This window comes from Sciurus vulgaris (genome assembly GCF_902686455.1).
Source record: "Sciurus vulgaris genome assembly, chromosome: 6".
Lineage (NCBI taxonomy): Eukaryota > Metazoa > Chordata > Mammalia > Rodentia > Sciuridae > Sciurus > Sciurus vulgaris.
In genome coordinates, this window is record NC_136466.1 from 144,882,668 (window position 1) to 144,910,266 (window position 27,599).

At 43.4% G+C, this 27,599-nt stretch overlaps 1 protein-coding gene across 7 annotated transcripts in view; it reads right to left on the minus strand.

Moving 5' to 3' along the window:
- Nucleotides 1-27,599, minus strand: part of PDZD2 (PDZ domain containing 2) — a 373,385-nt gene that overhangs the window by 222,023 nt on the left and 123,763 nt on the right. For 3 of the 7 annotated variants that reach the window (XM_079144474.1, XM_079144472.1, XM_079144467.1), the window contains one exon: nt 16,245-17,076. In XM_079144474.1, the coding sequence (XP_079000600.1) occupies nt 16,245-16,720 (476 nt within the window). In that variant the 5' untranslated portion in view covers nt 16,721-17,076. Of the gene's footprint in view, nt 1-1,287; nt 2,017-16,244; nt 17,077-19,067; nt 19,279-19,305; nt 19,423-27,599 lie in introns of those variants that run through there. The other 4 variants (XM_079144471.1, XM_079144470.1, XM_079144473.1 and 1 more) reach the window with 4 other exon arrangements.

The window sequence follows — 27,599 nt, forward strand, 5'->3', positions numbered from 1 at the left end:
TTGAAGGGATTTGATGAAGAAACAGGTGCCCCAAAAAGGCTAATTAATAAATAATAATAAAATTATAAATTATAAATTAAACAAGTAAATTTTTTCTTTTAAAAAAAAAGCCATTAGATTAAATGTACAAAGGGATGGTTTGTGGGGGCCAGGGAGATTCAACAAATAGAATCAAACAGAGTTGAAGAACACCATGCTGGTACTAGAGAGGAAAGTTTCCTTATGGCTCTTCGTACAAATTCATTTTGACAAACGGGAGTTAATAAGTGATAAGGGAGTTGGGGATGTAGCCCAGGAGTAGAGTGCTTGTCTAAGATGTGAGAGGCCCTAGGTTCAATTCTTAGCACTGAAGTAAACAGAGGATGGGGAGAAGATGTATGGGAGAGGATTCTACGGGGCTAGCAGAAGTCTGTTTGCTGGAGGAAGCACTTCTGAAATGATAAAATCAGGAGCTCTAAAAATCTATTCCTTCATAAAAGCATTAAGAGCACTGCGGAAAATTATCAAAATCAAATTTTTCAGAACTCTAAAAATTAACCAAAGGTTCAAAGCATTCCCTAGCAGAAATTGAGACAGAACAAGTTTGGAAGTCCCCCAAAACTATAATCCCCAGAGAACTGCTACTATCGATCTAACTGGAAGCTCTCTGAAGAGCTCCATTTTCAAGGTTTATCTTTACTTGACTTGATTCCAAGCTGATGCTGCAGGAATAAGCTTATCCCGAGGTGATTTGTTGAAAACAATCAGTGGCAATTGTTTACATCTGCCTAAGAAAATATTTGCAAATCATATATCTGATAAAGGATTTGTATCTAGACCACACAAAGAATTTTTAAAACTTAACAACAATAAACTCAATTTAAAAATGGACAAAGAATTATATGAATGTTTCTTCAAAGATACATAAACGGCCAAAGCACATGAAAAGGTGTTTGACATCATTAATCATCAGGGAATTCAAATCACAGTAAGATACTTCTTTATACTCACTAGGATGTCTAGAACAATAAAGACAGACAGAAGTTGGCAAGAATGTGGAGAAATTAGAACCTTTAAATATTCCTTGTGGGAATGGTGCAGCCATTCTGGAAAACAGTTTGGCAGTTCCTTAAAAGGTTACATGTAAAGTTACCATATCAATATCAATGCCATTCCTAGGTATGCACCCAAGAAAGTGGAAAACACATGTTCACACAAAAACGTGTGTTTTATTAATCAGCTTTTATCACTATAACAATCCACCTGAGAGAGTCTACTTAGAAAGAAAAGGAGGTGTATTCAACTCACAGTTTTGGAGGTTCAAAGCCCAAGTTCGAATGGCCCCACTGGTTTGGCCTCTGGTGATGGCATCACATCAGGGCAGCAGTGTGTGTGGGCAAGAGATCCCTTCTTGATACAGGAAGGCAGAGAGCTGGCTGGGGTCAGGTTCAGGCTTCTTTAACAATCCTCTTGAGAATACTACCAAGAAGTCCCACGAGAACTACCTTAATCCCGCCTGAGGGCAGAGCCCTTAAAGACCTAAGGACCTCCCACTAGATTGCTCCTTTTAAAGTTTCCTTCACTATATGAACACCATGGACACCAAGCCGCCAGCATGGGAACCCTTGAGAGACAAACCACATCCAAAAGAAAGCAGGCATCAAGGTTCACAGCACTATTTGTTACAGTCAGAAAGCGGAAATGACCCACATGTCCTTCCACTGATGGATGACTAAACAACTTTGGCTAAACATCCTCTGAACACTGTTTGGCAATAAGGAGTAAAGTTCTAAGACATGCTGCGGAATGAGTGAACACTGACCACATCAGGCGATGTGAAAGGAGCCAGTGACAGAAGATCACAACCCAAATGCACAGAGCAAATTGTAACTGTAATACACAGAAAGGAGAGGTCTGTTTTCTCCCAGCTCTTGGGAGAAAAAGGGAATGAGAAATGACTAGCAATGGGAGGGGACTTCTTTCAAAAAGGATAAAAACATCCTAAACTTATAAATTGGTGATATTCAACTCTGTGAGTATACAATACCACTTGTATATTTTATTTCAAATTCTTTTTTTTTTTTTTTTTTTTTGCGGTACTGGGGATCGAACTCAGGGCTTTGTGCTTGTGAGGCGGATACTCTACCAGCTGAGCTATCTCCCCAGCCCTACCACTTGTATATTTTAAAAGATAAATTTAATTAATATGTGAAATATATCTCAGTAAAGCTCTTACAAAACAAGGTGTTCTTTAAAAATCCCTTCATATCAAAATAAGAAAACATTAAAAAATTCCTTCATATCATTATTAGTCACAATTAATCCTACAAAGGGAAGGCAGTTTCCCTCCATTGCAAGTTTCAGAAAAAAGGGAACCTTGTCTGTTTTATGCATTAGTATTCCTCAATATGTAGAACCACAGCTAAAACATAAACACCCTTATGTGATTAAGAAAATAAAGATATTAAGAAGGGTCTCAGCACCTACACCTCCTGATTTTGGGTTCTTTTTCACTGTGGTTATGTGTGAAAGACAGTGATGTCAAAAATAAGGAGTGAGGTACCCTGACCAGGACGAACTTACAGAATCCTTATGCTCCTTACTGGGGACTGACAGGCTGTTTATTTGGGTGGATGTATTCTCTATTGGGACATACATGCTGTTTGTGTGCTAGGTGGCTGTAGACAGAGCATCCTGGCCATTGAAGACTCAGGTCTGATTGAAGATCAGGTAAACCTGATCTCGATTCCAGGCTCCATCCCTTAGCACGTGGCTGGTCCAATCTGTCTCAGCCTATACTTTCTCACTGAAGCATGTAAACAATAATACTTCCCTCTTAGTATATGCATGGTGGAATACTAATTGAAGGGTTATGGAAAATAATATTCCTATAAGACAGCTCCCCAGGAAAAATGGAGGAATGGTGTGGCTTGGGAGGAAGGAGGGAAAACTGGCCAAACATTAAACCTCTCCCAGGGCATTCCTTCCTGATAACAATGGGCCCTGGGGAAAATGGGCGGATACTGAATGCTGGGTCCTAAACCGTGACCTTCCCCCATGCAAATTAGTCCTGAATGACAATGGGCAAGATTTGAGTACTCATCCCTGGTCTGGTTTTAACCTGTACACCTCGGCCCTGAAGGTCAAACCGCACAGGCACAGTTTCCCATGATGACATCATCCTCATTGTACCCTATAAAAACAGAATCCCCTCTGTAACTGTGGGCCATTTTCCTCATCCAGAAAATGGGTCCCACTGGCGACCGAGTCTGCGAAGGAATAAAGGCTTTTCTGAATCCGTTTAAGTTCTGCTTGTCCTTTGGCACTTACATTGATCAGCCACAAAAAAGAATGAAATCCTGTCATTCATGACAACATGGATGAGCTGGAGGACATGCTGAGTGAAATAAGGCAGGCACAGGAACAAATAGAGCATGAGCTCACTCGCTGTGGAATCTAAAAAGTTGATCTCATAGAAGTTGAGAGTAGATGGTGGTTATCAGAGACTGGGACAGAGGGGACCGAGGGATGGAGGAAAGGCTGAGCAGAGTACTGGTGAGCTGGTGTGCACAGTCGATGAGGCAGACAATGCTAATGTATCGCACACTTCAAAAGAAGCCAGAAGAAAGGACTGCAAATATTCTCACCACTAAGAAACGATACATGAGATAGACATGTTTAACCTGACCTGAACATTATGCAATGTATAAATATCACGTGGCACCCCATAGGTGTGTACAATTATGTGCCAATTTCAAAAAAAACTAATACTTACCTGCTTCCTCATAGATTTATTGAAAAAATTAAATGAGAAAAGTACCCGAAATATATATCTCCAGTGGATAATATGTGTGTGCACATACATGTATGTGGGCATATATATATATATTTTTTCTGTGTGTGTGTGTGATTCTGGGGATCAAATTCTATGGACAATATTCATAAACTGATAATATCTAATGAACAGATAGGTTTCTCAAATATCTCATTAAAAAATAAAAAGAAATGAAAAGGAAAGAAATGGAGCTAGGTCTGTGGTTGTTTGCAGACTTCACAGAGAAGTGTTTCCTGAGAAGTTCTGGGAGGCGCTGGTATTGGGCAAAGTGGAGAAAGCAAAATCTCCCCTCCTGCAGCTCCCACACCCCAGCAGCCCCCAGCCAGGTCCAAAACCAACACGATTCTCTGGAGGGATAAAAGGTATGAGACAGGAAATACCTCACTTTCTCTTGGGAGAGAAAGTCACAGCCAATTATACCCATGCCAACAGAATACTTTTTCTTTCTGTTTTATAATGGTGCTACATTTAATTCCTTGTTTTTCTAATTAAAAAGGAGCACATGCCCATAAAAATGCAAATTATGTTCAAGTACATCAAGTAATTGAAGACCAACTGAACTTGAACCGGTTCCCAACAAAAGCAGTAACCTCAGGTCTTTCTGTTCATTAATAAGAAAAATAAAAGCTTTCATTTTGCCTGACACCTGTTAATAACATGTCTATAGAAACAAGAAACAAAGCTAGAAAAGAACCTGCACTTGGTGGGTGGAAAGAGTCACTGCAATTGTTTAAGCTGTAATATATACAGAGCCACCAGCAAGCGCATTGCAGGGATTCAGTAAATGGTAATGATTCTTCAAACGCCCACTTCTTGAAATGCTCTGTTAGCACAGAGCATGCTACCATGCAATAAACTTAATTGAATAGTGCCCCCCAGAGGCCACTGGGAATTCAACGGCTGGCAGATGAAGGAAGGTCTGGAGAAAGACTGAAGAGCAACACAATTTAATTTTCTTTTAGATTTATGTGGAATCAGCACTCACTCGGGCTTGGTGTGCTAGGGCTTATTAGAACCTGACCATCTGCCTGACTTGTCCTCCACCAGTAACCTTTCGGCTGGGCGCATCTGTTTACAAGGATACTTTGTGAGGACACAGAAGTCTGGTGGAATCAAGTCCCTCTAGGCTGTGGGAACTTGTGCTGGGAACTGCAAGTCCTCTAGCCTCCAGACACACTGTCCCATCCTTTTTTTCTGGGGACATTCTCTTGATCCTGCATGCTCACTGTGTTCCTCCAAAGAAACAGGTTTCCTCCCGATGTCTGTCCTTCTGTAACCCTAGTGTGTGCCTGTAGTTCTGGCTCTTTCTGAACCGGATTCTGGACCTCATTCCACTTGACCTTTCAGCTTGGTTTTTCCACGTTCCCAGGAGATAAAACTGATTGTCAGTAATGTCTAAGGACTGGGTTCAGTTTATCTACCCCTGATGGGTGGAAATGGGACGTGGGACCGTGTGTGTGTGTGTGTGTGTGTGTGTGTGTGTGTGTGGAAAAAGGACCAGAGTAACATGATACCAAACAAATGGTCTTTTTCTATCAACAATGACCCAATATTTCAAGGGTTTACCATGTACTACAAACTCCACCAAGGGCTTTAAAAATTGCCTCACTTAATCCCCAGAAACCTCCTATAGAATTTGACCCTGTTACTGCCTTCAGAAGTAACTGCTAGTAATGTTTGCATATTTTCCGGTGATTTTTCTGATGCATTTTATTCCCATTTTAAAGATGAGGGAACCAAAGTTTAGACAGATTGAGTCAAGGTTTAAGCTGAGGCAGTCTGATTCTAAAGCTAGGCTATTCTCCCTAACCCTTCTCTCGCCCTGGTGCAGACCCTGTGGCGGGCAGATAATATGGTTGGTGCAGAAAACACATCAGAACTGGTCTTGTTCTCAGGGAGGTTATAATCTGGCTAAGGGAGACAAGATTTCCACACAGTGAATCAAGGAGTAAATGAAGGAGAGGAATTAAGTACTCCATTGTCTGTTACCATTTTATTAGTTTTCTACTGCTGTGCAACAAATTGCCATAAATACACAGATTTTGGAACCGCACCCACTTATTAGTTCTGAGTTCTGCAGGTAAGGAGCAGCCACAGACTTCCCAGGGCCTCTGCTCAGCATTGCTAAGACTGGCATGAGGTGTTGACCAGGGCTGCCAACAATCTCATCTGGGGCTCAGGGACCTCTTCCAAGCTTACCAGTGGTTGGCAGGGTTTGGTTCCTTGAGGTTGTAGGACTGAGGTCCCAGTTTTCTTGCCAGATGCCAGCTAGGAACTGCTCTCAGCTCCAAGACTGCACCCTTCCATCTGCTGCTCACAATGGGGACATTTACTTTCCTCCTGCAAACCAACCAACCAACAACCCTAGTGGGAAATAACCAAACTCCCTGCTCAACTAAGTACAAATTTTTTTTAAAAAATCATACATAAATTTAAGTTGTAATGCCCAATCTGAAAATGCTCCTGGTATGCTGTTGCTCACACATTATTAGTAGTGGAATAATCTGGTAAAACAATTTGTGAAAAGCAATTTGACAAAATGTCCTTTGACACAATAACTTTGTTCCAAGGAGTCTGTCTAAAGAGGATGATTCAAAGGGGCAAAAGGTCATGGTACAAACATTTTAAATGCAATGTTAAGAATAAAATTGAAAAACTGGCAATGACAGAAAGAACATGCTTGCCTAAGTAATTGATGAATATATTGATTAAGACCATTTAATAAGGAGGAACATGTTTAACTGTGTTAAGTGAAAAGAGGATAATACAGAATTCTGCATGTAGCATGATTCAATATTTTAAAGATTATTCCTAGAGTGTTGAGGAAGGTATAAGGAAAAGCAGTACTTTTTATATAGTCAGTTGGGATACAAATTAGTGTAATCTCCTGAGGGAAGCAATTTGCAATATGAGTAACAAAATTTATAAGTGATTTGTTTGAAGATCCCACTTCTAGGAATTTATCCTTCACATACGCTTGCACATGTAAACAGTGACATGTAAACATAAAATTGATTGCAGACTTGTTGCAACTGCAAAAGAAAACTGTACAATAAAACACCTATCAATTGGTGACTGATTAAATAAATACGTTGGAAACATTTAGCAGAATATTATACAACTGTTCAAAAGTGAAAGACAAAGAAGAATGGTCTTTTGACTTGAAATGATCTCTAAAATGGAGTTTTAAGTTAAAAATAGTTAAGATGCAGAGCAGTACCACAGTGTGCTCTCACTAGAGAAAATACAGCCAATATGCACTTAAATATGCTTAGAGAATTCTTGAAAAGATACTCTAACACCAGTAAGAGAGAGAAGTTTTGGTGTACAATAGTGATAGGGATAAGGGTGGGAGTCTGAATTAAGGAGACTTCTCTTCTCTAGTCCTTATTTCTGGTACCTTTTTAGTGACTCATGGATAAGTAACTCTATTTCATTACTGAAACAGAACCAAGTAGATTCCCTTATTGGAACACATGAAAATCAGCAGTATTTTTGTCTAACTGCATAGCAAATTCCCAACCCTGCATCATTCTCTCTAAAACTTCAGCAATGTTTCTGTGCATCTTCCAAAAGAAATTGCTGACAACAAAACCATGCATTTTATTTTGTACCTATATTGTTTTCCATGTGTTAGTCTAGCTATTTTTACCTTACCAGGAAGAATGAGTGTTTTCCTAATGGTATGTGACTTTTTGTGGTAAGCCATTAAGTTAAAAAAAAAAAAAAAAAAACCCTCATGACAGGCTCCTAAATATTGGTAAGCCATTAAGTTAAAAAAAAAAAAAAAAAAAAAAAAAAAAAACCCTCATGACAGGCTCCTAAATATTCAGTTTAGTAAAATTATGGCCTAGATTTAGTATTGCATAATTTTAAACATTGCTAGAATATTTTAAACTATTTGCATTCTTGTTGTGCATATTTAGATTTTAAATATCTTGCTACTCATGATAGCCTCATACCATCACTAAGGAGTATCTCAATGCATAATATATACATAGGGAGAGCTTTGTCTTTGATGATACTGGTTATAAATTTGTATTTCACAGAGAGTCTTGATAGCTCCCAATTTTATCTTTTTGTCTGACTTCTTGGCAATCAGAACAGGCTGTTCCACTTCGTAATGTGACTGAAGATGTACTGGCAGAAAGAGAAGTGTTGTTAACTCAGTCATGTTCTCATTGTTTGCTTATGTCTGCATTCATTGTATTATTATTATTTTGAGGGTCAGGCACCAGGGATTGAACTCAGGGGCATTCAACCACTGAACCACATCCCTAGCCCTACTTTTTATTTTATTTAGAGACGGGGTCTCACTGAGTTGCTTAGTATCTTGCCGTTTCTGAGGCTGGCTTTGAATTCACAATCCTCCTGTCTCAGCCTCCAGAGTTGCTGGGATTACAAGCATGTGCCACTGCACCTGACTCATTGCATTATTTTTAATACTCTTTTTCATCCTAGGATTTCTTTATTTTATCTGCCCATTTTGTGAAGTTTAATTTAGTTAAAACGAAGTCATTTTATCCATAAACCTACTTCACTGAGTGAACCTACATCAACTACAGTCCCTTGAAACAAGTCAGAAGTGAATTAACCAGTGATGGCCTTTTGTGAATCTCTTCCCCTTCCCTCATAATATGTCACATACCACACAGGACAAGGGACCGTCTGAGGTATAGATTGAATAAGGAGGTCATCTTCAATCCATATTGAAAATATTAGTCAAGCTCAATTTCTTATTTTTTTTTTAAGCTAAAAAATATAAATTAGGTTGCTAATAATTTTCCTGCTTCCCCGTGGTTCTTCTTTTTGGGCTTTCCACTTTGGCAATCTCCATTCTAGGGCATGAACCATTTTCAGGCTGACCACCACGTGAGTATTCTCTGTCTACATAGCCAGGTCAGAAAAGGACTCTGCAGGAATGTATACCTGGACTACCTAAAACCCTGGAGTCAGGGAAGAAAACAAGAGTTGCCATGCAATTTGTCAGAGACTTGTACGAAATGGGTTGAAATTTTTTAGGGATCCACTTTCTATCTCCTACCCCAGAAAAGTTTAGAGAAAACATCCTTTGGGGACATTTGAAAATATGCATCTGTGATCCGAAGGGTCAAGAGCTTCTTAATCAATCCCAGTCCCATTGAAACCGTCCAATCTTGTGCCTAGTATGTCAGTCAGGGAAATAACCCAGTCTTTGTCTTCTTTTCCCTCCCCAAAGGGAACAAGCTCAACTTAAGGCCAAGGGACATTGTAAATGACAGGGTCACCCTTTTCTTGGTGGAGGAAGTTCTGCACAGGCACCTGTGGGATGAACAGAGCCAGGCAACAGAGCTGTCATCAGGGTCTGAGAATCGAAGAGCAGAAGCCGTGGGATGCACAACACCTTTGTGTACCACTCTGTGTCAACACGGCTATGTCGTCCCCCTAAAAGCCACTAGTAGTCACACCTCCATGAACATTTTAAATTAGTATAACTTAAATTCACATCCTCAAAATCTGTGGCGGAAGATTGCATTTCAAAGAAGAATCTCATGGAGAAATCTAACTATATAAAACTTCTTTTGTGTGTGTGTGTGTGTGTGTGTGTAGTACTGGGAATTGACCCAGGGGCACTCTACCACGGAACTACACTCCCAGTCCTTTAAATTTTTATTTTTGATTTTGGGACAGGGTCTTTTTAAGTTGCCCAGGTTGGCCTTGAACTTGTGATCTTCCTGTCTCAACCTCCCGAGTAGTTGGGATTACAGGAGGGCACCACTGTACCTGGCTTAAAACCTCTATTTTATTTTATGCGGACCTGGGGACCAAACCCAGGGCATCACGCATGCCAGGCTAGTACTCTACCACTGAACTAGATTCCCAGCCTTTGTTTTCTTTTAAATTGTATAAAGTGATACATATTTGGTCCCTGAAGACATCAGGTTTTATTGCCCTCCAGGAGGCAGCCAGCCACAGCTGAACCACAGAAGACGGGGCTCAAGTCATTTTATGTCTGTGTTTGGCAAGCCTGGGTAGAATGAAAGCAAAGCCAAGCAATGCGGCAACCTGCCTCCACTTCAGAAGGGAGGGACAAGAGGTGAACCAGTGCCAAAGCTTGGAATTCAAAGCCCTTTTGGGGAAAAAAGCTTAAGAGTCATCAGGGGGCATTGGTACTCAAAACGAGAGAATAAAAATGCTTATAACTTATTTAATACCTGGACATGAAAGATGAGGTAGAATTCAAGATTCCTGAAAACAGCCTAGGGGTGCCCATAAATAGGAGGGTCTGAAGCCAGACCTAACACTATAATCACACTAAGACGCTTTGATCTTTTTTCTCCTTATGGTATCCAATTATAATTCGTGGAAGTAATATTAACCCTATAAAAGTGAGTGTCTTAAGTGAGCTATTTGGTTGTCTGTCTTCCAGGGCAGAAGTCTGTCATTCAGCAGTGGCTGCACTGCCCGCTTCAGCTCTGACCTGGGTACCGGCAGAGAAGCAGGTCACTGGGATAAAATCAAAGAGCATCTGTGGATGTAGTTCAGAAACTCCCACCCTTAAATAATGAGAAGTCTGTCCTTTTATGTAAACCATTCCATCACACAAACAAGTGGGCCCCAAGGAATTGCTCTGTAAGTGGCTGGGGAGTGACTTGCGCTGTGACAATGATCTCCGTGTGCTGGTTTCTAACAGATGCACACCCCCCACCCCCATCCCAACACACACATCCACTGGCCTCGTGTTTGTTGCTGTTACTCACACTTTCCCTGGAAGACTCCGTGATTTCTGAGGCTCAAGTTAGAGAAACCAGGTAGGGGCAACTCCCCCTTCAGTCGCAAAGAGCTTAGCACAGGTGACCTTGTTGGATCAGCTCCTGATCTACCAGTGGGGGCCTGAGGGCCAGGGTGTTACGAGGGATGGGGCGACCTCCTGGACTGCAGGAGGACACCAGACAGGGAAGGGATGGCACCTGCAGAAGGCTCAGACGTTGCCATTCTGGAGAGAGATATGAAGGCCCTAAGGGCACAGTTGTGGAACACAGTCAAATGAATCACAAACCTGACTGCAGCTCCCAGCACTTTCTCTTGCTGTGCTCTGTTTCCACCACAAGGTGGCAGGCCACGGCCCCCTGATCCTCTGATCCTCCGCAGCTTTGCCCAGTGGCACTCATGCCAGGCTGCACCAGCTCCTGCCCTCCCCTCCAACCCTCATTTACACCTCTCATGAAGTTGCTATAAGCTAAACTCTGGTTGAGAAGGGAAGGTTTTAGAACACGTAGAACAACCCGATTTCTATCTGCTTTCATTATAAACGATAAACTACAAAACATCTCCTAATTTTATTGGTTCCTCTTTACAGTGTTGAGGGAAAAGTTCTGGAATGCAAGTCAAAGGGTGAGAATTTCAGTCCTGGCTCTTCTCTAGGAAGATGCTTGACCCCAGGAAACCACTTCCCCAAACTCAGTTTCCTCCTTGATACAATGAGAAAACAGGACCCCGGTGAACTCTGGAACACTCTCCAAAAACCCAGGCATGAAACAGAAGAGCATGAGGAGAAAGCAGGCGGAAAAGAATGAAGCAGGACGCAAATGCCGGTCCCGCAATGCTTCATTTCCACCGCATCCTTGGGGAATGGGCTGTTCCACATGGTGAGTTTGCCAGATAATTGAATTTTAAATGCTGAAGCTTGTTTTCCTTTTAACCTTCTGTAATGGAAATCTTTCTAAAGTGTATTACACGCTTCTCTGGCTTCTTAAACAGTATGCTGAGTATAATTTAACCTTTCCTTAATGTCCCCAGGTCATCAGGATGACCACCTTACATATATGTGTGCGTCATGGAGCACCAGGTGCCTCTGGGCACATTCAGGTGAACAGGCCCTGGCAATTGTATTATAAAGCTCTAACTGACCACTCCTCTCCTGCCTCCATCGCTACCTGAGGTCATTTCTCCAAGTAACACCTTTTTGCAGCTCTTGACACTCTGCTTCAAATCTGCTATAATCCAGACAGAACTCAAGGTTGCCATGGGTAACCAGAGTCTAAGCTTGTACCAACCCTAAATTTAATTTTACAGTCAATTTCAAGGCAATGGGGACTGCTGAAGGTTACTTCTGGCCAGGGCTGATACTCGGCTGGTCCTTACAGCATGGAACTCTTCTGTGCCAGTCAGCTGGTCACCCTGACCCCCTGAACCTGGCTCTTCTCCTGGGACCACAGAGACTCCTCATACTCCAGGAGCCCAACAGTGCTCGCTGGCCAGTGGGCTCTGGGACGCTGTTCCTACATGCCCCAGTGTCCTTTCCAAGTGGTCGGTGCCATGCCACGCCAATTGTGCAATACATAGTCCCTTCGTCCATGGTTTCAGTTATTTGTGGCCAACCAACCACAATCCCAAAATACAGTACAGTACAGTAAGATGTTTTGAGAGAGAGAGAGAGGGAGAGGCCACATTTCCATAACTTTAATTATAGTGAATTGTTATAAATATTCTATTTTATTATTACTTATTGTGGCTGATCTCTTACTGGGCCTACTTTAAAACTCTATCATTGGTATGTGTAGGAAAAAGCATAGTATGTGCTGGGTTCAGAACTACCCATGGCTTCAGGCATCTCTGAGGGTCCTGGAATGCACCTCCATGGATAAAGGGGGACTGCTGTAATTCGAGTATCTCCCCAGTTTCTGGACAGAAGATTGTTCTTTGTCTCTCTGTGACTGACTGGTAGAGTTTGAGGCTATTCTCGGCCCTTTCTCTTGCAGGATGTACTCTGGGTTCAGGTTGCCTGAGGCTGGCCGGGTGGGCGTGAAAAGTTACTTGGACTGAATGTCCACCATGCACCCAGATGCCGTGTTCAGTACATCGAGTAAATCATCTTCTCTCGTCCACGGAACAGCCCTATTAAGGAAACAGGATCAACCTCCTGCAGCTGAGGTAATTTGCCCACAGTCACAAGGCCAACAAGCAGTCTGGAAGCCAGAGCCCTCTCTCCCAGGCCTGGGTCCTCCGCACTGTGCTCTGTTCATGTTTATTAGTATATGAATATGTCCAAAGTTCACATTCTGAAAAAAATAAATTCTAAAAGTGAAACGTGGGCCCTTCTACTTTTTAGAAAAGTCTATTTGTTTTGGTTTTGGTGTGTGGGTTTCATTTTAATTAATTCCACATTTCGTTACCAATTTGGAACAATCTGTCCTCGGGGAACAGATCTGGTTTACTTATAGAAAGCTAGCCGAGGGAGGAACTGGGATTACAAAGTATTCCTTGTAGGAACCATGCTAAAAGCCTTTGCAGTTCTTTTGCACCGAACAGAAGTAAATAGAACATTCCAGAAAATGCCGTCTTCCTCAGAGGGTGGCAATAGAGCTCACAAACAGAACCTTCTTCTGTGTGTTAGAGGCTATGGCTACAAGATGAGGCTTGTGACATTAAACACGAGTGATGTCCTTGCCTTTTCTAGAAAGTTCTCTGGAAGTTCACACCAGGATGAGGTCATTAACACTGTAAAGAACAAGGACCTCCAGAACTCCTCGGGGAGCCTAGCACCCAACTGTGGACCTCAGGCGTGTGGGCCAGTTGAGAAGGCAGGAATAGTGCCTGTAATTCAGGGGCGGTTATGGATTCAGTTTTCCCTAAGGGTCTGGGGTTCAGAAGGACTGTTAACTCCATCCCTGACTATGAGTTTCCTGTTCTTTCCTCAGAGGTGAACATTCCACATTGATCCTAAACTAATTTTCGAAAGAAGCAAACCATGACCTCATCTGCACAGAGTGCACCTGCTCCTCCCACGCTGCACACACGTAATTCTCAAAGTGTCCTTTCCAAAAACACACATAGCTCTAAAGGAACCCGTGTCAGGCAGAAAACTGAAACTTGACTCAATGTGAGGTGACTGGGTCAAAGTACCACCTGTGTCTGTTTCCCAAGGCTGCTGTAACAAAGCACCACACGCTGAGTGGTATAAACAGACATGTGTTATTTCATGGTTCTAGAGTCTTCAAGTCCAAGATCAAGGAGACAGCAGGGCCATGCTCCCCTGGTGCAGGGACAGACCTGTTCTTGGGCTCTCTCTCAGCTTCTGGTAGTTCTCTGGCATGCAGCAGCAGAGCTTCAGTCTTCACTTAACATTCTCCTTGTGTGTCTGTGTCCAAATGTGTCTTTTACAAGGACACTGGTCAGATGGCCATGCTTTAGCATGACCTCATCTTAACTCATTACATCTGCTATGGCGCTACGCCCTGATAAGGTTGCCTTCTGGGATCCTGGGGATTTGGACTTCGACATGAATTTTTGGGGACAACCTATAATATCATCTAAGAGTTCTGAATTTAAAATCAAATGCAAGAGAGGGAGCAGACCAAATCACCCAGAAGAGTGCCACAAGCTATAGATGATTCATCAGGAGTTGGTGTGTTGACCCCTGAAATCTGTTGCTCACAAATAAGGAGGAAGAGGCTGAGGGGGCTGTTGGCTGAGGAGCAGGGAGATACCCTGGGTCCCTACAAAACCCTGATTTCTAGTCACCACTCTTTGGGATCCACATGGGTAGTTGGAAAATTCTCATGTTGAAAGAAACAGTCAGTTATAATTCATGAAAAAGGAACATTTTGAGAACACTCCAAACACTTTAAACTCCCCGCTACAGTTTGTCCTCCTTATCCATCAGGATTCTACCAACTGGATCCAAAATATTAAAAGGAAAAGAGCATGTATAGGCATTGTGTGTATGCGTGTGTGTGTGTGTGTGTGTGTGTGTGTGTGTGTGTGTGTGTGTGTTCAGAACAAGGGATTGCTCTGAGGGGTGCTTTACAACTGCCCTTTAAATTTTATTTTGAGATAGGGGCTCACTAAGTTAGCTGGCCTCCAGTTTGCCATCCTCCTGCCTCAACCTCTGGAGTATCTAGAATTACAGGCCATGCCTGGCCAGACTTTTTTCTTGTTATTATACTCTGTATAATACAGTAGAATCACTACATACCATTTCCATTCTATTAGGTATTGTGAGTAATCTAAAAATGATTTAAAGTCTATAGAAAGTATGCAAATGTTATACCATTTTTTAGAAAGGACTTGGGCATTCTTGGATTTTAGAATACACTGGGGGTCCTGGAACCAATCCTTATCAGATACGGAGGAACAACTGTACCTAAATCTCAAAGAGCTTCTAGCTCCAAAGCTCTTGCTAGATGTAATTTTGCCAAAGGGATTCTGCTTGGTTTGGATGAGGTTTATGTATTGAAAGCTTGATTCCTAGTATGGCAATGTTGAGAGGGAGTGTGGACTGTTAAGAGGTGGGGCCTAATGGGATGGGAGGTTGGAATTTGGGGTTATTGTGGGACCCCAGTCTCTCCCCCGCTTCCCATCTGGTGACATGCTTTCTCCCTCACCCACCTGTTCCAGTCACGACACCATCCACCATTAGGCCCTCATCAGAGACTGAACCAATGGACTGCCCAATCTTGGACTTTCAGAATTGTGAACTAAATAAACTCTTTTCTTCATAAGTAGTCTCTGTCAGGCATTTCATTGTAGTACTGAAAACTGAACTAACAGGTTTTTTTTTTTTTTAACCCCCCAGTACTGGTGGTAGAGGTGTGGTCTACCACCTTTCTATTTTTAAATTTTGAGACAGGGTCTCACTAAGTTGCACAGGGTAACCTTGCACTTGTGATCCTCTTGTCTCAGACTCCTATGTAGCTGGGATTATAGGTGTGTGCCACCATGACTGGCTTAATACAGGTTTTATATGAAAATTGAATTTCCTCTTATAAGGGGCTTCTGTTTTCCTTTTTTGGGTAGGTAGAAGCCTTATTAATTTGTTCTAGTAATTTCCTTGCTGGTGTCTGCAATTATACTAACATGAAATTATGCACAGGCCACAAGTCAATGAAGTATAGCTCAGTGGTTAGGAGCACAGACTGTGTTGCCAGACAGATGTGGGTTCAAGACTGGTTCTGTCTCTGACTTCAGTGATCTTGGACGAGATATGTGAAGCTGAGTTTTCTCCTCTAAGCCGTCCTCCAGAGCAGGGTGTTGAGTGAGACACTGGCTGGAAGATGCTCCCTGCAGTAGACACTGCTCAACAAATGTTATCTCATAATCATTCAAGAGAGCTAAGAAGGAATCGTGAAAAAAATCAGTCTAGTCCCCTTCGCTTCTAACTTAGTGTGGCCTTTCTCATACCCATTCATGTACCGTGTCTCCTCTTTCTTACCCCATGTTACAAGGGAAAATGGAAACACTACGAATCTGAGTCCTCTATGAATAAATGAGAAAGAGAACAAAGAAATATGGAGAAACTGCGACTCAGGGTATTCTTCCTTGAGATGATAAGGGTTGTCAGTGTCTTACCCACAGGATCTGTGCCTGGAGCTGCAGATCTGCATGTCAGACCCAAGTGGACCCCAGGTCCCATCCAGCCCCTGTGCCAGCCCACGCTCCGCTCACTTACCTGGCCCCACTGACGTCCACTCCGACCATCAGCTGCCCATTCAGGGAGAGAATCTCGTCCCGCAGCCGGACCTTCCCGCTCTTCCCTGCCGGGCTGTTCTTCCTTAGCTCTGTCACCCAGATACAGCCCACGTCCAGCACGGGGCCCTGGTGGGTCTTCCTCTTCTTGCCCCCTCTGCGTTTTTCACCATAGTCCCCAAAAACAGGGATGTTCCCAAAACTGAGGCCGACAGTCTCTGTGTCCCCCAGCTGCTTGGTGAGGTACACAGTACAGATCTCCATTTCTGGGGGGCTGTGGTCGGGCGGGACGGTACTCTCCTCCACGGCCAAGTTCAGCTGGATGTACTCCTGCAGTTTCTGGATGGCCGCCTGGCAGAGCCGCTGCTCTGGCCCGTCCCCACCCTCCCGCAGACTGTTCTGCAGCCACCGGTAGAGGAGGGGCAGGTGCAGCCCGGCATTGTCCTGGGTGATGGGCATGGTGCTCACTCCCGGACGCCAGCATCATGAAAGGTCCTGCTGCTGGGGTCCGGACCCCATGGGGCCCCACGTCCCTTGGGAACCCTGGCTATCATCAGCTCTGCCTGTGTTCATGTTGAGGCTGGCAGATGAGCCTAGGGGCGCCTACTCAAGACTGGGCTCTTTACCTTGGCAGGAAGGGGACAGGACAGTCAGGGAAACCGTGGAATGATGGCTCTGGTGCTCCTCAGGGGAAGGGAGGGTGCGGCCACCCGGCCCTGGCTCGGCTCATTTCACAGCAGGGTCCACACACATCCCGTGGCACGCGGGCCTTCCTGCAGCAGCGACAGCTTGTCCTTCCCTGGGCTCATTTGCACCTGGGAGAGGAAGAGGAAGAACAAAACAATCCAGTCAAAGTAGTCGGCCTTGTGGCATAGGACACAAGGTCCCTGTGTGATGGAAGGACCATGTTTGCTTTTTGAGCCAGGAACTTAAAGCCTCTCTCCATTCCCCAGTGTGGCTCCCTCCACACCCATGCACACATACACTTCTTTCGGACAGAAGCTTCTGGAATCCTGACCTTCTCTTCTGCTGATCCCTGATCAACAGAGAAGTGACATGCTTTTTTTCTAGATCAGCCCCCATCGACGTACCATCTAACTTGTATCCAACCAGAAGGTGGTGTGAAAAGCCCCCCTGGAAGGTCATAGAGAATTCTGGGCCAGTGTCTACCCCCTTGACAAGAACGTCACCTCTCCTGAAGACGCATGACTTAGCTGACAGGGGAACCAAGGAAGCTGGTAGATTTTAACGGCGCAGCGATGGATTATCTCAGTAACAGAAGCGTTTCTTTTGAATGCTGAGGCTGTCAGCTTCAAGCTACTCAAAACTGATTTAAATTATCATGGCTGTTTGTCTGAGATGGAAATCTAATTAAAGAATTACCTATGATAGACTGGGCTGGTGCAGTGGGCCTCGGTGTCCACCAGTTCTGCTTACAAATGAAATGGACTGATCTCAGAAGGAGACCGTGACAGTGAGGATCTGAAATGTCCCCCCAAAACTCATGTCTTGAAGGTTTGGTCCCCAGTGCACAATATCCAGAGGTGGAGCTTTTGGGAAGAGATTGGCTCATAGGACTCTGATCAGTGAACTAATCCATGGATACCTGAATGTATCACTGGAAAGTGGTGGAAACCGCTGGGGCATAGTTGGAGGAAGATCACTGGGGCAGGCCCTAGGGGATTGTATCTTGCCCCTAGTTCCTTCCTTTATCTGTCTCTGCTTCCTTGCTGGCATGAGCTAAGCAGCTTTCCTTTACCATGCCCTTCCACCATGATGCTCTTCCTTACCTCAGGCCCAGAGCAAGGGAACCAGCCAACCACAGACTGAAAGCTCTGTGCTAAAATAAAACTTTCCTCCTCCAGGTTGTTTGTGTCAAGTATTTTGGTCACAGTGACAAAACACTAACTAACACAGAGAGCTTTTAGATCTTTGCACAGATCAGTCATGGAAGGACATCAGCCTTTGTAACTGCAGGTTTGTGGTCTCTGTCTTCTCAGGGTCAACATTTTGCTTACTGGGATATTTCACTGGCTGTTGTAGAAGAATAATACTTTTCATAGTACAGGTTGAGTATCTCTCATCAGAAATGCTTGAGATCAGGAAGTGTTTGGATTTTAGATGTTTTTGTACTGTCAATATGTGTGTGTGTGTGTGTATAAATATTTATATATACATTGAGATCTCTTATGGGGGGACCCAAGTCTAGACATGAAATTCACTTGTGTTTCCTATGTACCTTTTATATGTAGCACGAAGGTAGCTTTATATAACATTTTAAATAATTTGGGCATGAAACAAAGTTTCATGGTGTGAAATTTTCCACTTATGGCATCGCATTAGTGCTCAAAAAGCTTCAGATTCTGCATCATTTCAGATTTCAAATTTTTGGATTAGAGATGCTCCACCTGTATTGCAAAATCATCTAACTTTTTTTATGCCCCGAGTCATCTCAAATCACTGCAAGTGAATGAGGTCCCTCTACTTCTCTTGTTAATAGAAAACCCCCCAAAAATGAATACAGTGAATAAGGGACTAGAAAAACTACTGGAAAATTCTCAATTATAGGCGGGAACTGAAAGGTCATAGCCCATGAACACCTACATAAGAATAAGAGTGTCTGTGAGGACATCCTGTGCTTCAACAATTTTTCCTCTCCTGAAAACTGCTTCCCTGTCTCCCACCTCCCAGGGTCAGAGCTTGGCTCTCAGCAGCATTGTTATCTTTTGACCTCACCTCCTTGGACAAAGCTGATTGGACTACAGATAGACAACTGGTCCAAGCTGAGCCAATCAGCTTTGCTCACCTCCAAGATCAGAAGAGGACTCCAGTCTATATTCAACTGAAGTTTTGTTTTTCTTTATTTTCTTTTTTGTCCGTTTGTTTCTTTTGAGTAGTTTAATTTTAAAATGTAATTTATGGTAAAGTTTGACATAGTTTTTCAGATTGAGGGGCAAGGCAACAGTGTGGCCCCATCCAGGATGCTAAAGCCAAGAGTGGGAATGCTGGGGGAGCTGGGCTGCTTTCTCTTCCTACCCCTGCACCTCTGCAATCGAGGATCAACTTTATTCCTTAGAAGGATGACTTCTTTGCATCTCAGTTCACACAGTAGGCAGAATATTGCTGCCCAGAGTTCTTAGTTCAAAAGTTTTTGCCACCTGCTGGAAAATAGAACCTTATGAGTCTCTGTACACAATTCTCAAGGAAGAACTCTGTCCCAGCTTTTATGAGATGCCCCACTGGGGACCAATGGACATGAACTCATGAACTGACTTGTGTGTGTGTGATGTCTGTGTGTGTGTGTGTGTGATGTCTGTGTGTGTGTGTTGTGTGTATACATTATTGTTTGAACTTGGCACCTAGCAACTTCTTAATTTGACTGAGGGTTGTCATATATATTACAAACTAATTTTCATTTATGCTAAGTTTTTTTGGGGGGTGCTGGGGTTTGAACCCTGGGCCATGTGTATGCTAAGTATATGACTACTGAATTACACCCCCAGCCTCTAATTTCTACTTATTTGTGCTTCATTCCTTTATACTATGAATTCCTTCAGAGTAGGGAATTTGCCTTACTGATAACATACTCCCAGTGACAAGTTCAAGGCCCAGTTATTAATATATGTCCTACAATTACTTGCTGAATGAATGAATATATGAACACAAATTGACACTAGGAAAAAGAAATTCTCTACTACTCTTAAGTTTGGTTTTCCTCAGACATATTGAAAGAGCATCTTGCCACTATATTCACACTGTTTTTATATATATATGGGATCATCCGAATTGTGACCAATACCTTGAATCACAAGGCATTAAATATTTAATTTAAAGGCATTGTGATCGAATCACAAGGCATTAAACATTTAATTTAAAGGATCTTTAGAATGTTTTTGTAAATTATTTAGCACCACAATGAGATAGGTGTTGAGCTGAGGCAGGGAAGGTGCTGACGAATAAGACAGTAGTATCACTATATTTAAGGAAACCTCACCGGGTCTGAGAGACCTCACAGATCATTTTATAGATGAGGAAAAGGAGAATCATAAGAGCGGTTAGGCCTGATAAAAATGTTTTAATTTGCTCATAAGATTTTAATATATCTGTGAATGGAGTTATTTTTCAGTGAGAGGTGTTACTTATTTTGGCCAAAGGAGACATTCAATCTTTGCACATATATGAATGATCTTTTCTTTGATCTTGCATTTCTTTTTAATAGCCATGTGATTATGTAGGCATTTGCTAAGCCTTTGATTTATTTGGAACCAATTAATAACTGACACTCCAGTTCTTTGGAAACTCAGAGCACACTCTATTGGAAATCTCTTTTTGGTGACAGAGTAATAAGGTCATTTATTATTGACATGGCTTCTGACACTTGGCCCATGTGTTATTATTCCTTGTTAAATAAATCACTTCCTGAGAAGACTGGAGAATGTTTTCCACCTTGGATGGCATAGTTTATATTGACTTTCTCTGGGAGAGAGAAGTTCAGAGAGGAGAGTGAAAGGGCTCATTTTTCTGTATTTATGGAGAACGGAGGCAAAAAAAGCTTTCTTTGATGGAGTAGGCCAGTTGGCAATGGAATTCAATGAACCTTTCACAGGGGAACTATTATGTGCCAGGCACTAGGCAGAACTCAGGGCATGTGGCTCAGGCTGTGTTAGGGAGACACACCTGCCACAGTTGGCCACACTGGCTGATGGTGGCATCACATGGTAGTCAAAGGAAAGGCACAACATCTTACTTAGACCTTTAGGAAAATATTTCCCTGGAGGAGATAACTTTGGGGTTGACCTAAAAAATGGTATGTTTCAACAGGTTACCACAAGAAAAAGGAGCGAGGAGGCTAAATGTAGGGTGCAAAGTTTCACCATTTCCTCCGAATCTGTGTGCTAACGATGGGAACCAGCGGCCAGGCTTAGGACTGGTGATGCCCTAGGACACAGCCGAATCTCTCTGTGGTGCTGCTTGGCTCTTTCTCCTTTGGTTAGCATCATCAAGGCTTATTTCTGGAATGAAGGGTCCTCCTGTGTGTATAGTTAGGCTGATCAAGGCAAATGAACACAGACCTTAACTTGTAGGAATGTGAGGTCTTAAGCCCATTCAGAACCTTCCCCAACCTTCCAAGGTCTTTTCACACAGGCCTGTGGTTGGATGTGAGTTGGACGGCCTCCTGATGGGACTGACCCAGCCTTGCTCTTCTCCATCAGCACCTGTCCGCTGCTCTGATCTCACCCTTGTGACCTAGTTCCCACCTCACCCAGCTTGGTGGCTCCCACAGCCACCAATGGGCCTCCTCCATATGATAAATAAACACACAGCTGGTGCCAGAAGCTCATGGCTGTCCACCAGATATCCAGCCCCTCCTCCTTCATTTTGTGGGAATGGCAACATATTCCTCTGAAACACAGCCTCTCTTGCAGGTAGAGACATCTGTAAGACATACTTCTAGTCAATGAGATAAAAGTAAAATTTGGGGGTGGGGCTTACACAACACTCCTTAGAGAATGAAACAGGAATAAAAGGAACAATAACCCCCCCACACCTTCTTTAAGTCACTTTTACCTGGATTCTGAATCTAATCAATTAGCTCAACTAAAAATCTCAAATAAATACAGAATTTGGTAGCAGGAAGTGGGAGAACTAAAAGAACATAAAACATGGAATTGGTTGAGCCAGGGCAGTTGGGAAGTAGATGTGAAGAACATGGGTTTGCAGATTTGGAAGGGGCGACCTGGCAATGGATGTGAAATACTTGATCAAACTGTCAACTGCTGAACCTTGGAAAGTCATGTATGTATCGACTGAGGTGACGGAGTTAGGGAAAATGGTAGGAAGAAGTTAGATTGTTGGTAGGTGCTGTGTCCCTCTCAGCAAAATCTAGAGCCTCAGTTTTGAAGGGACTCAGAGATGGAGAGAAGTACCACTTGCTTAAAGAAAGCATTCTGGACATTCAGTCTGAAATCTCAACTGCCCAAGAGCCCTGCATCATGGACCCTTGGAGTATTGCAAAACCAGCTTTCTCAGAAGGAAATGAGTGGCACCCCACTAGTCTGGAGTAGTGGGTTTTAGATTTGGGTGTCTGCTAGCAAAAATGCAATTATTCACCAAAAATCATTGGTTCAATTGCCCCCCAGAAGCACACATTCAGGAGCAAGTGTGAAGTTAAAATGTAGGGAGAGGGCACAACTCCTGAGTTAGAAAGTGAAGCTACACATCATCAGAAACTGACCAGAAACATGTAGACTAGACACCTCCTAAATTTGAGGGTATAGTCTTGCCTGATGCACCCCAAAACTGGTTTGCAATATCCTGGGATCATTCAATTCCTTTAGAAATCTCAACATTCTTCCTCTCCTGAAATTGATAGCAATAAGTAAGCTTGGAAATATGTGTTTTTTTCCCTAGAAAGGATATCTTCCCCATGCCTGTGAAAGAGGAGGCCATGGAGGTTAATTAATGAGAAATAACCTGTCAGACAGAGTCAAGGGCCACAGAGGGCAATGGACCAGGGCTCCTTCCACCAGAGTGAGCGGCTGTCACCTGACCGGCCTGTGGACTCTCACTGTTCTTGGAGGATGTGGCCATTGCTACCCACAGCGACTGCTGTCTTCTCCATCCCTCCTTTGGTAAAGGCAAGTTCTACACTTTTCCCAGAAGTGTCTGTTGAGTGCACTGGGGCTTGTTGTAGGCATCGTATCTAGGACTGATGGAGAGGGCTGCCCACCACCAGACACCCAGGGCTCTAATCTGGGTATGCTGACTAGATCAGGCTTGGGTGCTATCTCCACTGGGAATGGGGAGTCTATTTCATGCACAGAAAGAAGGGTATGTTGGTAACCAAACAAGGGGACTGAGGCAGAGGCTGCTAGTTCCCTCCCATTATTCTTTCTACCCCTTTCCTATCAAACTCATTTGTGTTTGAGGAGCAAGTATCTAGCCAAAGAGCTGCTTCTTAGTGTTGCTTGAGAGAGTGGCAACCATAGATAGAGTCCTAGTCCATGATGTTGTTTGTTTGCAGGGCTTCCAGGAAAGTTCTTTTAAATGCAAACTCTTTTGCCTTTTCTCTTGCTTAAAACACATATATGATGGCTGGTACTTTGGCAACCACCTTGTGATAAGGCAAAGATCTGGTATTCTTTAGGAGCTGTACTAAACCCAGCCATTCTACCTCCAGGCTACATGAGAAAAAAAAATGTACCTTATTGAAACCTTGTTAACTAGACATTCTGTTACAGTTGAATAAAATCCTTAATAAATGCATTATTTTAATTCACTCTTGACCCTCTGATTCAAGACCTAGAATACAATCCTGAGTCTTTCAGCTTTAGCCCTGCTACTTTAATAATTGGTAGTTATTGAGTTAATATTTTGATTCGGGGGCACCAAAAACCAAACCAAACCAAACCAAAGCAAAAACCACCCAAAAAATCAGAACCACAAACGAATAAAACAAGAGCTGAAATCACACATGTATTCTTCCAGCGTTTAGTCAGCAGCATTGTGCAGCCCCAGGTGTTATGACACGCTTACAAGAAATTAAGAAACATTGCAAATACAAGCCATTGCGACTCCTTAGGTGGCTTGTTTTGGAGGAGCCAAGTACTGACTGATTTTTATCTATCTACATGGCCGACTGGCGACTCACTGGAGGACTGTGCCCATGAGGCAGAAGGATCTGATCACCACTCTGATTCAGGCCACCACAGTTGACTGTGCCAGGCACTGTGTGGGGCTGGGCAGACCTGGTTTGGCTGAGCTCCACCGGAGACTAAAAGAAGCGGCCACAACAAAATATGCTAAAGGTCATGAAAAGTGCTTCTGGGGACACATGGTAGGTTCTGGGAAGCAAGGCTTTGCAGGAGCTGCTGGGGATGAGAGGTGTGCCCCAGATAAATTATAGAAGGTGAGGACCCAGAGAGGACTTCAGGAATTACATCTGGCCTTTAATTTTACGGATGAGAAACAGACTTCAAGACAGACCTGAGTTCCTTTAGTTCCTAGGTCCATTGACCCGTAAGGGGAAAAATACATAAAATGAAAAAGAACAACTTGACAGCTATTTTGAGACTCTACTACTTGCAAATACTGTATGTCTTCCAACATGGACCACTTGTCCAAATAACAGAAAATGAGAACGAGTGGAAATTGAGGGAGGCTTATGAATGCTTCCTCTCACACAAGCTGAGTGCAAGAAAACGGTTTGGGCCCAGATAATCAAAATGAATATTAGAAGTAATTTCAGTTTCCCATCTACTTCTAAAGTATATTTGCCGTGACTTCAAATACTGAAACACGTGTGCGAATCTGCAGTTTCAGATCATTTACTTGAAATGTCAGGATGCGGCCAGTCCCGGGTCAGTGCTATTTCTGGAGCTCAGCTATGTCGATTCTGAAAGAGCTTGCCTAATAACTGGGGAAAGGCCATGGATGACAGGAGTACATCCATACAGTGCTGGTTCCACACCTTGAAACAGCTGCTCTCTGCAGAACGGCTGAGAACAACGACAGCAGCTGTGTTAATTGCCAGACATCCAAGAGCTCCCTGCGACACTCACGGTAATCGGACCATCCTGTCCACCTTGAACAGACTGGGCAGCCATGATGCCACCAACCTGTCATCTACAACCTTGTGGATCACACCATCAACTTAGAGCTCACATTAATAAATTCTGTTTCCATTACACTGGAATGATGCTAAAACAACAACAAAGAATGGTTCTTGTACAAATCCTTTTAGAACAACTGTGCTGTTTAGGTGCTTCTGGGTATAGACTTTTGGGTATGCAATCTAGTTACTATATTTAAATTCTTAGTATATAACTGCATAAGATCTGACCTCGTCGTTAATTAACAAAACTCAAATATGTGTAATAGTCAGGAATGCACTTTGCTATTAGCTAGGTATAGGTCTTGAGGCAAGTGATTTAAAATCTTTGAGACTCAGTTTCCTTAGCAGCCAAATGAGGTGGTTTTACAAAGTTTCTTTCCAGCTCTGGCATTCTCTTAAACTTAGGAGTTGAGTTAGCCAGCCAGGGATGGAGTCACTGGCCTCATTAAGAAGCACATACACAACACATGGAAGTTTTAAACTGCAGAGGAGATGGGCCAAATTGCTTTATCAGACATTGAGTATCTGCCAGGACAAAAGGAGGAGGGGAGCCCCAGGGGTGGTTTTACATTCATGTGCTTATAACCCTAGTCTAGCTCTTCCAAAGACAAGAAGAAATATATCCTAGTAAATAAAGGCTCTTTGGAGCAGCAGAAAGAATCAGAGTTTCAAGAAGTGGGAGGAGCTTGCCTGGGGGTGTAGGAAATCCAGTGTTTCCTCTGAGGCCCCACAAACTCTTCAACTTGGCAAGGCCCTAACTGGCCAGGAGACCAGGCTCCAGCCCCTGCCTGCCTCTGCCGGACTGAAGGCTTGCAGGACTCCGGCCCGAACTCCTGGTGCAGAAAGAATCCACCGAGGGAAACGAAAGATCACAGAGCACAAAGGTTCAGCCATGTGCCTCTCTGGGAGGGTCCCCCTTTCCCATCCTTCCTGTGGGAAAGACTCAGACAATGAGAAAGCATGTCAAAGTCCATGGGAGTGAAAAAAGAAGAGTCCTCGTTTGACCTCTTCCAGTCATGAACTCAGAATTAAGGAGAGGAAATGACTAGTGAGATGTACTAGCCCTGACTCCCTCAGGGGCTCACAGCTACTCGAACACCCTCTTGGTCTTTCATAGGGGTGGGAGAGAAGTGAAGTAGAAAGAAGAAAACAAAAGATGGCATAAGCAGAGAGGAACTAAACTGAAAATGATCTAAGTAGGTTCTACTCTGGGTGTTCCACACTGACTTAGATGGTTAGGAAATGATCTAAGTAGGTTCTACTCTGGGTGTTCCGCACTGACTTAGATGGTTAGGAAATGATCTAAGTAGGTTCTACTCTGGGTGTTCCGCACTGACTTAGATGGTTAGGAAATGATCTAAGTAGGTTCTACTCTGGGTGTTCCGCACTGACTTAGATGGTTAGGAAATGATCTAAGTAGGTTCTACTCTGGGTGTTCCGCACTGACTTAGATGGTTAGGAAATGATCTAAGTAGGTTCTACTCTGGGTGTTCCACACTGACTTAGATCGTTAGGAAATGACCTAAGTAGGTTCTACTCTGGGTGTTCCGCACTGACTTAGATCGTTAGGAAATGATCTGAGTAGATAGGTTCTACTCTGGGTGTTCCGCACTGACTTAGATCGTTAGGAAATGACCTAAGTAGGTTCTACTCTGGGTGTTCCACACTGACTTTGAGAGGGGTCTGTGGGAAAGGATGAGGCTAGACTATTGTCATTTAAATCCTGCTGTTGCAGAAGCATGTGCACAGCTACAAGGTATGGCTGGTGGTGCACACCTGTAATCCCAGTTATTTGGGAGGCTGAGGCAGGAGGATCACAAGTTTGAGGCCAGCCTGGGCGACTCAGGGAGACCTTGTCTCAAAAATAAAAAGGGCTGGGGTTGCAACTCAGTGATACAGTACCCCTGCAATCAATGACCAGTACTAGTGGATAAGGGTGAGGGACGATATTGCTGGGGAAGGCCATTGGTAGATAGGAGGATACTATAAGGTGACCTTGATCTTGGTGAGTTTCCCATCACTCCTGTCTTTAGGATCCTGGGCTTATAATCATGAATTCTGTGAGCTTGTTGTAGAGGTATCCTCTCTCTTGTTATCAGCAAGAGAGCTCACTCATTGATTTTCAATCAGGAACACAATTATTAAGTGGGCATAATGTTTGCATTGACCCAATTGATGCTTGTATTCCCTGAGGGCAGGATGCAGAGGAGGGCAAACTTCAAACCAGGAGCACAGGTGGGCAGAGGAGGGTCCCAGAGTAGGTAGCCCTCTCAGCCCCACACCTAGGCTGCACTTTGCAAAGGAAATTGTCTGCACAGTCAAGACTCCCCTTTATTATGGACAACCCTGGAAAAGGCATTACTGACTCCTGGTTCCTAAGGTTTTCTTTTCTGTTCTCTGCATTAATCACCCCCTTCTGTACCCACGCACTTTCTCCACGCTGCCCATCATAACATCAGTAAAGACCAATTTCTAGTCTCTGAATTACAGGCACGATTGTATTCCAACTCCATCCTCTTCAATTTTGGATTCTATGTTTCATGGACAGTCTTGGGTATTTCCAAGGCTGGCTTTTTAATCATGGATGTTGTATATCTCAGTTTAATTCTCAAAATAAAAACATGTCTTGTTTATATCTGAGTTCTGGTTGATGAGGAGGTGGTCTTACTGTTGCCCCCAAGTATCAATGGTCTGAACGTGGCTGCCAAACTCCTGTGTTGAAAC